Below are 13,211 nucleotides of genomic sequence, written 5' to 3'. Positions count from 1 at the left end.
AAAATGCCACTTGTGAACTTGAAAGTTTATTGTATCTGATTAATCTCCATTAAAAAACATAGTTCACTATTAAAAGATACTCATTGAGTAGAATTATTGAGGGAGCTGGGGAGGTGACTCTGCCAGGAAAGTGCCTGCTGTGCCAGCCAAAGGACTGGAGTTCAATCACCACATGAAAGCCAGAGAGGTCATTTCATGCCTATAATCCCAGCAGTGGTTAGGTAGAGACAGTGTCTAAGGCTTGCTGTCCATCTAATATAGGCAAATTGGGGAACTCCAGGTGTGGTGAGAGAACCTGTATTAAATAATAAGATGGAGATCAATAGAATAAGTCACCTGACATAGACTTCTAATCTCCACAAGCACACACAGCCATTCACACACAGGGAAAGAAATTACACACACACACACACACACACACACACACACACACACACACACACACACACAGCACATACACACAACACACCGTAAAACAAGTATTACTGAAAATTTCTTTGCATGTATCTCAGGGAGATAAAGTATGAGAGTACACGTTGTTCAATTATAAAACTAGTAGTCATGATCTTCGTGTGAATAATGAAGCTGGCACTGGGGAGCTGTGGCCTCATGCTTTGCATCTTGCCCAGCAGCCTAGAAGTTATATTTGGTTCCTGACATCTCCTTGGCCTACAGTTCTTGAATAGGCACAAGCTGTACAGATGTGCAGGAAGCTGGGCTAAATGCATTACATTATCTCTGAAACTTCAGTTTCTCTATCTGTGGAAACAGGGACAAATATATAAAAGATTTTAAATATAAAAGTACATTCCATATCAATAGACTTGAGGACCTCCATGATGCCTGAAAATCCTGGCATCATGGAGATGGAAGAAGCTAAACTATTTTATGGTTATGCAAAGATTCTGGATGTTGGTAGCCATTGCTATATGAAGCTTTAAACGGCATAGTTTAGCAGCTGAGCAACTAACTGAGAGGACTTCCTGAGTAAAAACACAAGAACGTATCCAAAAGAGTGAATGACAAAGACAAAGTGACAGGATTCTAAAGTAATTTCCAGGCATTTATAATTTATGGACACCTTTAAAGGAATGGTAGGGGAAACAGAGAGGAAGAGAAAAAATAGCTGTACCTCATTTGTCAGAGCAAATAGAATCATGCCATATACTTAAGGTCTAGGAACCTATGACAAAGAGCTGACCTTTAATAAACCACTGGGCTCCTAAATCAATGGAAAACTATCACCAAGTAGCACAAGTTAGGGGGAATACTACAAAACTATTGGACTTATAAACTTGATTATATTTACAGGTTAATGACCTCATTTACACAAATCGAAAAAAATAAATATGCATGGCTCCTAATGAGCAAGGAGGAAAATGATGTTTAATTTCCTAAAATAGAACCACAGAGAACTGATAATAGGGATAATCGATTTGATTATACCAGCCATCTAGAAAATGTTTTAAAATTCTAGCATTGGTTCTCTTCTCCTAATGTCAAAAATCCAAAAGGTAATTATGTGGGCATGTGATCCAAACATGCAAACAAAAGTAGAGCTAGGGCCTGAAGAAGTGACTCAGTCAGTAACATCCTCCCACTAAATCATAAGGTTCTGAGTTTGACCCAAATTCAAACCTTAAAAAAAAAAAAAAGAAAGAAAGAAATGTGCTGGGCATGGTGACACATGATTATGATCTCGGCACTGTGGAGGCAAACACGGATAGATATTTGGGACTCACTATCCAGACATCAGAGACCACCTCAAAAAAGGGTGTATGTGGGGGTGAGGTTGAAGAGATACTTTAGCGGTTAAGAGCACATATTACTCTTCTAGAGAGGACTGGAGTTAAGTCCTCAGGTCCCATATCAGATGGCTCCCCACCATCTGTTATTCCAGCACATGGGGTCCAAAACCTCTATCCTACATAGGCACCTGCACTCAAGTGCACCTGCTCACATGCGAGCACACACACACACACACACACACACACACACACACACACACACACACACACAGAGAGAGAGAGAGAGAGAGAGAGAGAGAAAGAGGGGAGGGAGGGAGGGAGGGGAGGAGAGGGAGGGAGGGAGGGAGGAGGAGGGAGGGAGGGATGGAAGGGAAGGAATGAGGGAAGGAGGGAGGGAGGGAGGGATGGAAGGGAAGGAATGGAGGGAAGGAGGGAGGGAGGAGGAGGAGGGAGGGAGGGAGGGAGGGAGGGAGGGAGGGAGGGAGGGAGGGAGGAATAGAGAGTTTACAATAATAAAAATGATTTTAAAATAATCTGGGTAGTCCTTGAAGAACAACATGGTCTTATGGACTCAATTCCTCATGAATATGCATATGCACTCACACACACAAATAGACCGAGACTGTGGATATTTCAGATAAATGATCCACAAATTTCCAAATCCAAACCCTGTTTTTTTGTTTGTTTGTTTGTTTGTTTTTCAAGACAGGGTTTTCCTGTATTGCTTTGGAGCCTGTCCTGGCATCACTCTGTAGACCAGGCTGACCTTGAACTCACAGAGATCCACCTGCCTCTGCCACTCCATTGCAGCCTTTGTCTAATCAGTAACATTTTTCAGAGGCATTATCAGGTATTCAGTACAGTGAAGAAGGTATATTCTTTTTGGCATGTTCTTTGATGTTTGGGTAATGTGTAAGCACTGAGCACCTTGGAAACCTCTGTCCTGCAAGGATGCTAGCAGTCATACGCATCTTTAGAGGCCTATAGAATAAGCAAGTTATTAACATGGAACTATACAGCAAGGACAGCACACTGGTAGCAGGAAAGAAAAACCAAGACTGAAAATTCAATAGATAGCCTATTTTACAAATCAATGGTGCAGGAGGAAACCAGCAAGAAGGCTCCATGTTAAAAACACTTTCTGCTCTTCCATAGGACTTAACACATTGGGTGGCTCACAACAATCTATATCTTCATCTCCTTGGGATTTTGTATCCACTTTTAGTATCTGCAGGCTCCTACATTCATGCACAAACCACACACATATATATTTGATTTTAAATCATGAATCTTTTTAAAGGACAAAATTATTGAAGGACTAATGGCAGAGCCTGCACTGAAGTAAGTCAGTGAGATTCGTCTAAGGAATTAAATCCAAGGAGATGTTGAAATATGCCATAACCAAGCTATATTACATTTCAACACAATATTGTTTTTAAAAAGGAAAAACAGAGCCTGAGGAGATGGCTCGAAAAAGGTTTGGCTGCATAAACACGAGGACCTGAGTTTGACCCCTGACATCCATGTAAAAGCTGCTGTTGCAGTAGGTAGTCGTAATCCCAGCACTGACAAAGATGAAACGATCCCTATGGCTTGAGGGTCAATCAGTCTATCGAAATAGTCTAGCTCCAGGCTTAGTTATAGGTCCTGTCTCAAAAAGTGACATCACTCTGTCACCCACCACATGCACATGCACACTGCACATGCCTTCATATGAACATACACAGAGACACGAAAAATCAGTATTAGAAAATGTGAAAAACAAGGTTAACAATTTTAAATAAAGACAAGATTCGTTTTGTCTTCCCTTTTGTTCTAGCTCCTCCGTGACATGACTCTGTCAGCACTGCCTGCTGCTGCTGTCTCAACCCTTGCTTCACTCCTAGTTTACTCCTCTCATTTCAGACTGTGTGGAGACATTTCTCCATCTCCTTTCCTGTCACTCTTTCTCACCTCTTAATGGCATCGTCTTTTATTTTTTCTTCTTTTCTCTCTTTTATTTACCAGATGTTACTTTCAATAGTTTGCCTTTCAACTTTCTTTTCCTTCATCACTGATCCTCCATGTCACTTAGAAAGTGATCCTCCTCTGTCACTTAGAAAGTGAATGGCAGAAATATTTTGCAGAATATTCTCACTGGTATATATATATATATATATATATATATATATATATATATATATATATATATATATCTTACAAGGAAAATATAAAATTTCCCTCATGAGTCTCACAGCATTGTCTTGGGGAAGAGCACTGGCCCAAGTACTCAATACCTTTTGCTTTTTTTCTTATCTCTTCAGCAGGGTTATATATTATAGAGTGAGAATAGATACCACATGGCACAGCTTGCATCAGACATGCATAACATTGGCTCATTGACTACATCCATGTTTGATGGCACCTCATCATTATTACTGTGGTTTTTATATTCACACCCCACCATTTTTAGGGCACATATGTTTCCCTCTAAAATGTAACCATCTGGGAATTTAACTTCAGAGGCCTGTTTTGATAGCTCATCATAGATTGCATGCATTCATAGACAATATATTAATTTTCAAAGAGGTACCATAGAGGTAATGTTTCTGAGAATGTTGTGTTGGGACTTGTTGAAACTAGTCAAGATAATACTACAGTAGTTTCATTATTTAGTATTCACAAAGGAAAACTCAATTTTTAGTAATATCATTTCTGTAAAAATTGCTTTTATTTAAAATGGAGCAATGTATGCCTTGCCAATATCTTCAAAAGAAAAAAATCTTAAGCAGAGATGATCTGTGCTAAGGAAAATATCCTGAAATTTATTATGGTTGCAGTAACTGAACTCCCAAATCAAAAATCTGGATGTCTCTTCTGAAGCTCAGGATGAACTGAAAGTAGAGCCAGATCACTAGGGAGATGTTTCAAATTTGATGTCAGATGCCTACATGGGACTTTGGGAGACTTCAAAACAACCAGCTGCATTAAGCAACTTTTGATGGAGTATTTAAGAGCTTCCTTCCCCCATTTTATAAAAATACTAAGCAAGCTCATGAATTAAATGTTGATGTTTTTCATGGTCCCTTGGTGAAGTAGTGCTTTGCTTTTGTGAGAGAAGTGTGAGACAGCTACTGAAGAAGGGTTGAGTATTTAATGCCCTTTGCACAAGAATAAATAAATGCAATGTTATTTTGAATCTGCTCTTTGACATTAAAAATCAGTAAGTAGAAGTACACAAACAGTTTGGAGAAAAATGGACATACAGAGGATTTTATTTCTGTATAAGCATTAATTTCTTAATAAAGTATTTTGCTACATATTTTATGAGGAAACAATCATAAGTGAATAAAACATATTTATAATTATCTGTTGGTCGTAATTTGGTACTATCTCTGCTTATTTTTTTACCTGTTGCACTTTTGAGAGCTGAGCTTCTCCCTGATATCCTAAAACTAAAATTGACAGTATCTATAGACAGTTACATGCAAGCTGCTTACCTGATGAGGATTCCTGCATCCTTAAGGTTTGCATGATCTGCTGTTGTGCTTTGCCTTTTGCACCTAGTTGGACCATTCCAAGCAGCACAGTTGTTCCAAGAGGGGAAAATATAATATTGTTCTTGTGAGAGAAACAAATGGCCTTATAAAGATCCACTGCTAACTCAGCATTTTTTTGAGCCTCGGTTCTCAAAGCTTGATTTCCAGAAAAAAACAGCAGAAGACTCCACAATATGATCTTATCCATCTTGATGTCTCTGTGTTAATGTAAAATGGATTGGTTTTCAAATCGGGCTTTATCATGTAAATTTAATGGAAGAGTTCCCATCTCTTGGACAATCCTGAACAAGTGATGCACATACAGAATATTCTGTATGTTCTACTACCATAGAGAACCTCTATATCATGGCAGTTTGTTGTATAAGCATCATGTAATAGGAGAAGCCTTCATGCTATTGGTAAAAAAAAAAAAAAAAAAAAAAAAAAAAAAAAAAAAGGTCCTTAGAAAGCTACCATAATGTATACTTGGAGTTTCCTAAAACCAACAGTAAAGCTCTACTCTTACAATATTTTCAGTTCTAACTAGCTTTATGATTCTTCCTCTCCATTTTCCCATGACTTCAATGGCACATCCTTAACTCTGGCTCAAGCGAAACTTGTGTTCACGTTACCTCAAAATGTTTGTAGACCAACAGCAGCAGAACTGGAAAGCCAGTGCATTGGAAATCAACACAGCAGCCTGGCTACCCAGACAACATACTCTATGAACCTTGCTTATAAGAGCAAAATGTCCTAACTCTCACTTCACAGATTTCCAAAAGGAAAGAAAAGGAAATGAAGAAAGATTGAAAAAAACAAAATGACAGTCAAATATAAATGGTAAAACAAAAACAAAGCTTTGTAGAATACAAGTGTTGAGTTCTCATAAGTTTCAGCAATGCTAAAGTTATTTTATAAATTATATATATTAATAACAACTAATAGGCTGCTAGGAAGTGACCTTTCAATGGGAGCAAATACCAAAGCCTTTAACGTAGTGCTGTTAGGCTTGAAGACCTGAAACACTGCAGTCCTAGAGTTATAGCTAGAGTTACTAAGAAGCATTAATATGTATAAAGAATCATCAAATAGCTGCAAAAAGTATTTCAGATATTTTTAATATACATAGAGAAACTCTATTTATGTAAACATTGATTTATCTCAAAATGTAATACAAAACAACTAATAGAAAATAATGTTGATAAGGCATGAATATAGATGTAAATTGTTTTGTAGATTATTTATTAAGGATTGAATCAATATAATATTATGTTGTAGGAGTACAACAGTAAAAGCAATTCATGAGAAAAGTTTTACACACAAATGAATGTCTACATATTATACTCTGATCTGTGTGTGTGTGTGTGTGCATGCATGTGTGAGTGAGTATATGAGTATATATTTACACACACACACACATATATATATATTTGTCTTTGAACTTTTTATGGATGTATATATGTTCTTTTATGAATATATGTATATGCAATCAATTTTTCAGACTACTTCTGACAAAACTGTCAACTGCTATGTAATTCATCAAAAAATTATCAGTGCCTTTCGAACAAGTTGGAGTTCATTAGATATATCTTTATGCATTTTGCAAATAATGGAATAATAAACATTATTAGGAATGATGCATTAAAATTAAATATTATTAGGAATGATGTAACTCTTCCTCATAATAATCTTGGCATGAAGATTACACTCATACTGCTATTTCTCATAATGAAATTTTAAATCTGCAAGCAGTCATTTCTATCATAACTTTTTTAGGCATTTAATAAGTTGTAACATCAAACAAATAACTCATTTTAAAAGTTCACTTACCTCATTTAGTTTTGGATAATACCTTACCCAAAACCTTGAAAAATTAAGAAATAAACAACATGATGAATAGTACTGTAAGAATTTGACCTTTCTACAATGAACAATTTTAAGGTGAATGGAAGCAATGTTTTATTTTTAAAAGTAATTATGTTTTCCTGCACCAAAGTGAATCCAAGTACCATTCCTATAATTCAATAAACAAAGTCCATGTTACTGAATATCTGCTTCATTCAAAATCTATTTAATTTTAAGGTACTTACCCTGAATTAACTTCTGGTTGCTTACTGGAGTGTTGTCACTAAAATATACTCACTGGCAAACACTCATAAATGAAACACCTTATCGAGGAAGGCCAACTGTATTTATCTGGAACACTATGTGATTAATTTTCCCACAACCAGAGCAGATATGCACTATGCTGCTATGTGATCAAGTTAATGATCAATGATTAAATGTGAATAAATTAAGAAAAAGGACAATAAGACTTAAGATTTTAAGTGATATTATTATTTGATTGGTTATTTCATTATCCCTTTGAAAGTAATAACAATTAGAGAAATGTGACAGATATTGTAAATGTGCTGAATGGGATTCCAAGTCAGGTTGAGAATTTATCCCATCATAAATACTTCAAAGTGCTTGTGAGGAAAAGAACAAAGCCAAATCAAATCCACACAACAGCTGCCACAATTCATCACCTCACACACTGTTCAGAGGCATTTCCTGTGCCTATGAGTCCCATTCTAATTTACTGGGGAAAATATAGATGCTGAAAATACATATCTGTGTTTTATAAGAAAACCAGATGTAGACTATTGATTCACCAAATTATATTTTAAAAATCCACAATTAACCACAGGTTACATGACAGAGAACCCTGAGGTTATTTATATGTGATTTTAACATTCTACATGAATTTCTCTACAAACAATCCATCAATAAAAACATATGCATAATTGAATGGGTTTTATCTCATTTTCACAGTTCTATCATCTTGGTGTCAGGAAGGTATTAAATACATATATCCTTCATTATGGCCTCTGAAAAATGGAAAACTTCATGTTGTTTCACTGCAGTGAATACGTCACTCTTGATCACAAAATTTAATAGTATTTCTGTTAAGTTCATGAGAAAGAAATAAAATGTTCATATTCATCTTAAAATCAATACCTTAAAATTAACACATCTTGTTAAATTTTTATCCCAGACCTTGGACCTTGATAATACAGTTGAGTGTTTTAACAGGGGCGTGCCTCACTGACAGACCTGAGAAGCACTATGAGTATGAGAAGCCATCGGCTCCTAATTAGCTACATTTTACTTTTTCTCAGCACTAAAGATCGAACCCAGGCTATTATTCATGCTAACAAACAGATCTCCCACTGACCTACATCTTAGTCTATCAAACAGTATTTTTTATTATAGAGGCATTCCCAAATATTTCTTTTTAAAATCTTGGGGTTTCTTCCAACATTATATTTTCTAACATAAAGTTTTTTCTAGATTTAATGAAGCTATAAATAAATTTCCAAACAAGGACTGTTCAATACATGAAAAATATTTTCTAAATTATTCAACACATAAATACAGATCATAACATCTAAAACTCTCAGCCAGTGCTCTTCTACCCATGTAATGGCACCAGCATCCATAAATTCCTCACACTCTTAGCTACCAACTTATTGTATCTGCACATTACTCTGATCATAATGTGATTTATCCAAGAAACAGCCAGTACTTTTCCTGCATTGAAAAGGAGTAGTCAGCCAATCTGCCTTATTTAGACCATTCAATGTGATTTCTCTGTAGTGACCTAAAATTAGAGCAGTTCAAACAAAACTATTTATTGTGCTATCTCTTCGGGAGTAAAAAGTAATAACCATGAATCTTTGATTCCACATTTATGGTGTTCTGGTAGTCAATAAATTATTATTGTCCAGAAAATATTATTGCACACCATTTGAATACTTGCACAAATCTCTTCTTTTCAGAACTCTGTTTTGCCCCTAGAGAACAAAAGAAATGTATTCATAATGAGACTTTAAATTCTTCTATATAAATTTTAGCACCATCAATAGCAAGGAGTTAGTGCTATAATCTCATTACTTTTCTCAGTATTTTATACCTATTTTCAAATAAAAATACACTTAATCCCAAACTCTAAATGCACAAAGTGCATTTGACTATAGTATTACGCATCAATTAAAAAAGAAAACCTGAAAGTTAATTTTCCACTTGAACTCAAATAAATCTCAAGCACTTTTATTCTGTCAGTGTATGCCATGCATTTGAGTGATAAGAGGAGCATATTCTAAAAAGAAAAGAGTTACATTATATCTGGTATAGATGCACACATTACAAACAACTATTGAAAATCATAATACATCTTATTTTAATATGACAAGTTCCTTTCACTTTAGAAAAATGGTTCTTAAATAATTGCATCTAAGTGTTAATTTCAGAAATAGTTTAGTTTGTAATTCTCCAGTCAATTAGCATTTGACAGGCAAGACCCTACTACTTGTTTAACACAATTAGATGTTGTAAAGTATGAAGGAACATTAAGACATAATAGCCAAATGTCATCCATTTTTTGGGGGGTATATTTTGCCAAATTACTAGAATTGCTACCATTCAAAGAGACATTCAGAGCTTATAAGCATCTACCAGATTTATTGAATGTACTTTGAGACAGTTCCTCTTAACTAATTTACAGAATAGGAGATGAAGTTCATGAGGGATGGAATTAGTGTTCTATAAGGCATCAAGCTTTGCAGATATAATAGTCTACAAAACTAAAGTCTGCCTATATGGAACAGATTATATTACACTAATCTTTTTAACCTGGGCAGTCTATGGGACCTCTAACAGTGGAGCCAGTGTTTGTCCCTAGTGCACAAATGGACTTTGAGAGTTCATTCCCTATGGAGGGATGCTATTGCAACCCAGATACATGAAAGAGGGGCTAGGCCCTCCCGCAAATGATGTGACAGACTTTGATGATCCCCTGTTGAGAGCCTCACTATCCTTGGGGAGTAGGTGGGAGGCAGGCTGGAGGGTTGGTGTTAGTATGGAAGGGTGGGAGGGGAAGGGAATGGGGCTATTGATATGTAAATTAAGATTGTTTCTAAAAACATAATTTCATGAATCAAGAATTACTATTAATAAACGCTAGGAAAATGCACTTAAATTTAAAAAAATCATATCAGGAATTAAACTAAGATGTGCCTACCAGAAGTTTTAAATTACACCTGAAAAAAATACCAGGTCATTCAGTCTCAGCCTAGTTGACCATTGTTCTATTTGTGAATCCACTTGAGAAAGCTGAAGGCAAGAGAATGTCTTCCTGTGTACATGTGAACAAATTCTCTTGGCTCTGCCTTCTACAACTGGACTTTAAATGCATAGATGGCTGCATGCCTTCCTGGGTGGATAGACAAATGTATATGGAGAAAGGAACTACCACAAAAAATTTGGTGCCTTTACTACTCTTCTTCACATCTTAATAATCCTTTAAGCTTCTGGAAACATGTCTCTGATTTAAGTTCACTGTACTATCATCAATGTATGACTCATGAATCATTGTTCTGGTTTGAAATGATGAATTATCCAATCAAGCATTCCATTCAGTGTAAAACTTCTCTGCAATATCCTTATGAGATAGATTGTTTCTGTTTGAACATCTAAACGAATCCTTTATCTCAAAGAAATATTTTTAAGTTTTAAAATTTTGTATTGAAATATTTCAAAATTTGCATAAATTTCCTTGTACAGTACAAAGACATGCTATCTTCATGTCCTCCTTTTCAGTTTCTCCAATTGTTACCATTTACCATACTTGTATACTCCATTTATACTTGATCAAAATAAAACTTAGATAAATAGACAGACAGATGGTTGATAAATCAATGATAGACATAAGCACATGAATGTATACACAAATGTGTTTATGTGTTTTGTATACATATACAGTATTTTTTAATCATTTGTGGTCAAGTTGCAGCTATCTTTTTAAAATTAATTTTTATTTAAATTAAAAACAATTTATTTTATATACTAATTCCAGTTCCCTCTCCCTCCAGTTCTCCCATTCCCCCTACCATCCTCCCATCACACCCCCCATCCACTCCTCGGGGCGGGTAGGCCTCCCATGGGGGATCATCAAAGTCTGTCACATCATTTGGGGCAGTACCTAGGCCCTCCCCAGTGTATCTAGGCTGAGAGAGTATCCCTCCATAGGGAATGGGCTCCAAAATCCCATTCATACATGATGGATAAATACTGGTTCCACTGCCAGTGGTCCCATAGACTGTCCAAGCCCCCCAACTGACATCCACATTTGGGGAGCCTGCTTCGGTCTTATGTGGTTCCCCATCTGTCAGTCTAGAGTCTGTGAACTCTCACTTGCTCAGGTCAACTGTTTCTGTAGGTTGCCCCAGCATGGTCTTGACCCCTTTATAGAAAGATTTTACTATATATATATATATATATATATATATATATATATATATATATTATTCAGTTTGTTTGTATGGGTTTGTATTTTAAAGAGGCCTTTAAAATATTTGGTCTGTAATATATATACATATTTGGTCTGTAATATATATAAAATATTTGGTCTGTAATATATATATTATATATACTATATACTATATATTTTCTGTACAAAACATTTTTCAGATAAACACCTGAATATACAGGCATGCACACACACACACACACACACACACACACACCCTCTCCTGTATCTTTGCCATATATTATTACCACCCAATGAGAAGATAAAGTCTTATATGTAAGAGTTATAATATCTGACCACTAATCAAATAAACACAGATAGACCTTAATTGTGTCCTCAGAAAATCTTTCCCAAACCAAAATGTTTGCTCCAATGATGCTGAAAATCTGTTATTACAGTCCTTGCCATTCAATACATCCTGCAAAGAAGTGAACAGAGTGATGATGCAAAAGCCTTGATCTTAGAAGCAAACAAACCAGTGTTATAATCCCAACAATGACCTTTAATCATTGGGCAATCTCAGAATGGAGAAATATATCATATTTCAACATTAAAATAGGTAAATTTTAAAGAATTGCATATGAGATTTAAATAGATTGAATGTTTGGTTCTGAATCAAAATTATGCACTGTATATTAGTTATTTACTAGCATGTGTTATTGCAAGAGTTTTACAGACCAAATATTTTAAAGGCCTCTTTAAAATACAAACCTATACAAACAAACTGAATCTGTGGAAATGAATTTATTAATTTTTCTGAAGGACAAAATAAAAAAATCACAACAATATTTATTTCCCACAGCATGATGTACATAAAGATTTGTCACAGGGAGAATCAGTAAGTTTAAGAACAAACATTGCCTACTGGGCTCTTCTTGGACACTGATGTCCTTATGAAGGTCCAGACACATTGCTTCTTTTTCAAGGCTATTACCTGTTTCACTATGTATGAGACTCAGTTTTCGAATACAGAAGCAGTTTACTCCCACTAATACCTGACTAAGGGCATAAGAGAAAATACATAACTCTGAAATTACATGGAAATGTTGATTATTCTGATTTGAATATAGTATATATGTGTTGAAATATTAATCTCACTGAGTACATCTAACAGGCTCAATGATCACATGTTAAACAAAACTACTTGAAAATACTTAATACCTTTAAAATGTTGATGATCCCAATTTGATTATTAAAATGTATCAAATTGTAACACTATACACCATAAATTTGTACAGCTAAAATTATGAAAGTATATTTTAAAAGCATATTTAAAAAGAATTAAGACATGCTACTATTGTCAATATCAAAATTGTTAAGGAAAAACAAATTATAAAGAGGGGAACATCAAAATAGACAAATTGTAAACAATTGTTTTCAATGAATTGTTAGTGTTTTATAAGTGCTAATGGAGATTTTATAATAAAACTTATTGTAAATATTTGTATACAAGCACAATTACAGGGACAACTAGGTAAAAATACTTTCTTCCGAAATAGATAAAACCTGACATGCCTCCACCTTAAGCCAGTCTTGTTAAGATAAATCTTTCTGCCAAAACTGCTCGAGCCCCACCGCCACGTGTGCGATCTCCGC

The 13,211-nt window shown here is 35.3% G+C and overlaps 1 protein-coding gene across 1 annotated transcript in view; it reads right to left on the bottom strand.

Moving 5' to 3' along the window:
* The window catches only part of Serpini2 (serpin family I member 2), a 30,136-nt gene extending 24,662 nt beyond the window's left edge, over positions 1-5,474 (bottom strand). Inside the window, exon 1 of the mRNA XM_027391631.2 lies at positions 5,228-5,474. Coding sequence (XP_027247432.1) covers positions 5,228-5,474 — 247 coding nt within the window. The remainder of the gene's footprint in view (positions 1-5,227) is intronic.
* Between the last annotated feature and the right edge of the window lie 7,737 nt (positions 5,475-13,211).

The sequence above is a fragment of the Cricetulus griseus genome (genome assembly GCF_003668045.3).
Source record: "Cricetulus griseus strain 17A/GY chromosome 1 unlocalized genomic scaffold, alternate assembly CriGri-PICRH-1.0 chr1_0, whole genome shotgun sequence".
In the NCBI taxonomy this organism is placed as follows: Eukaryota; Metazoa; Chordata; class Mammalia; order Rodentia; family Cricetidae; genus Cricetulus; species Cricetulus griseus.
Note: the sequence above shows the minus strand (reverse complement) of the source record. Positions and strands in the feature narration are given on the sequence as shown.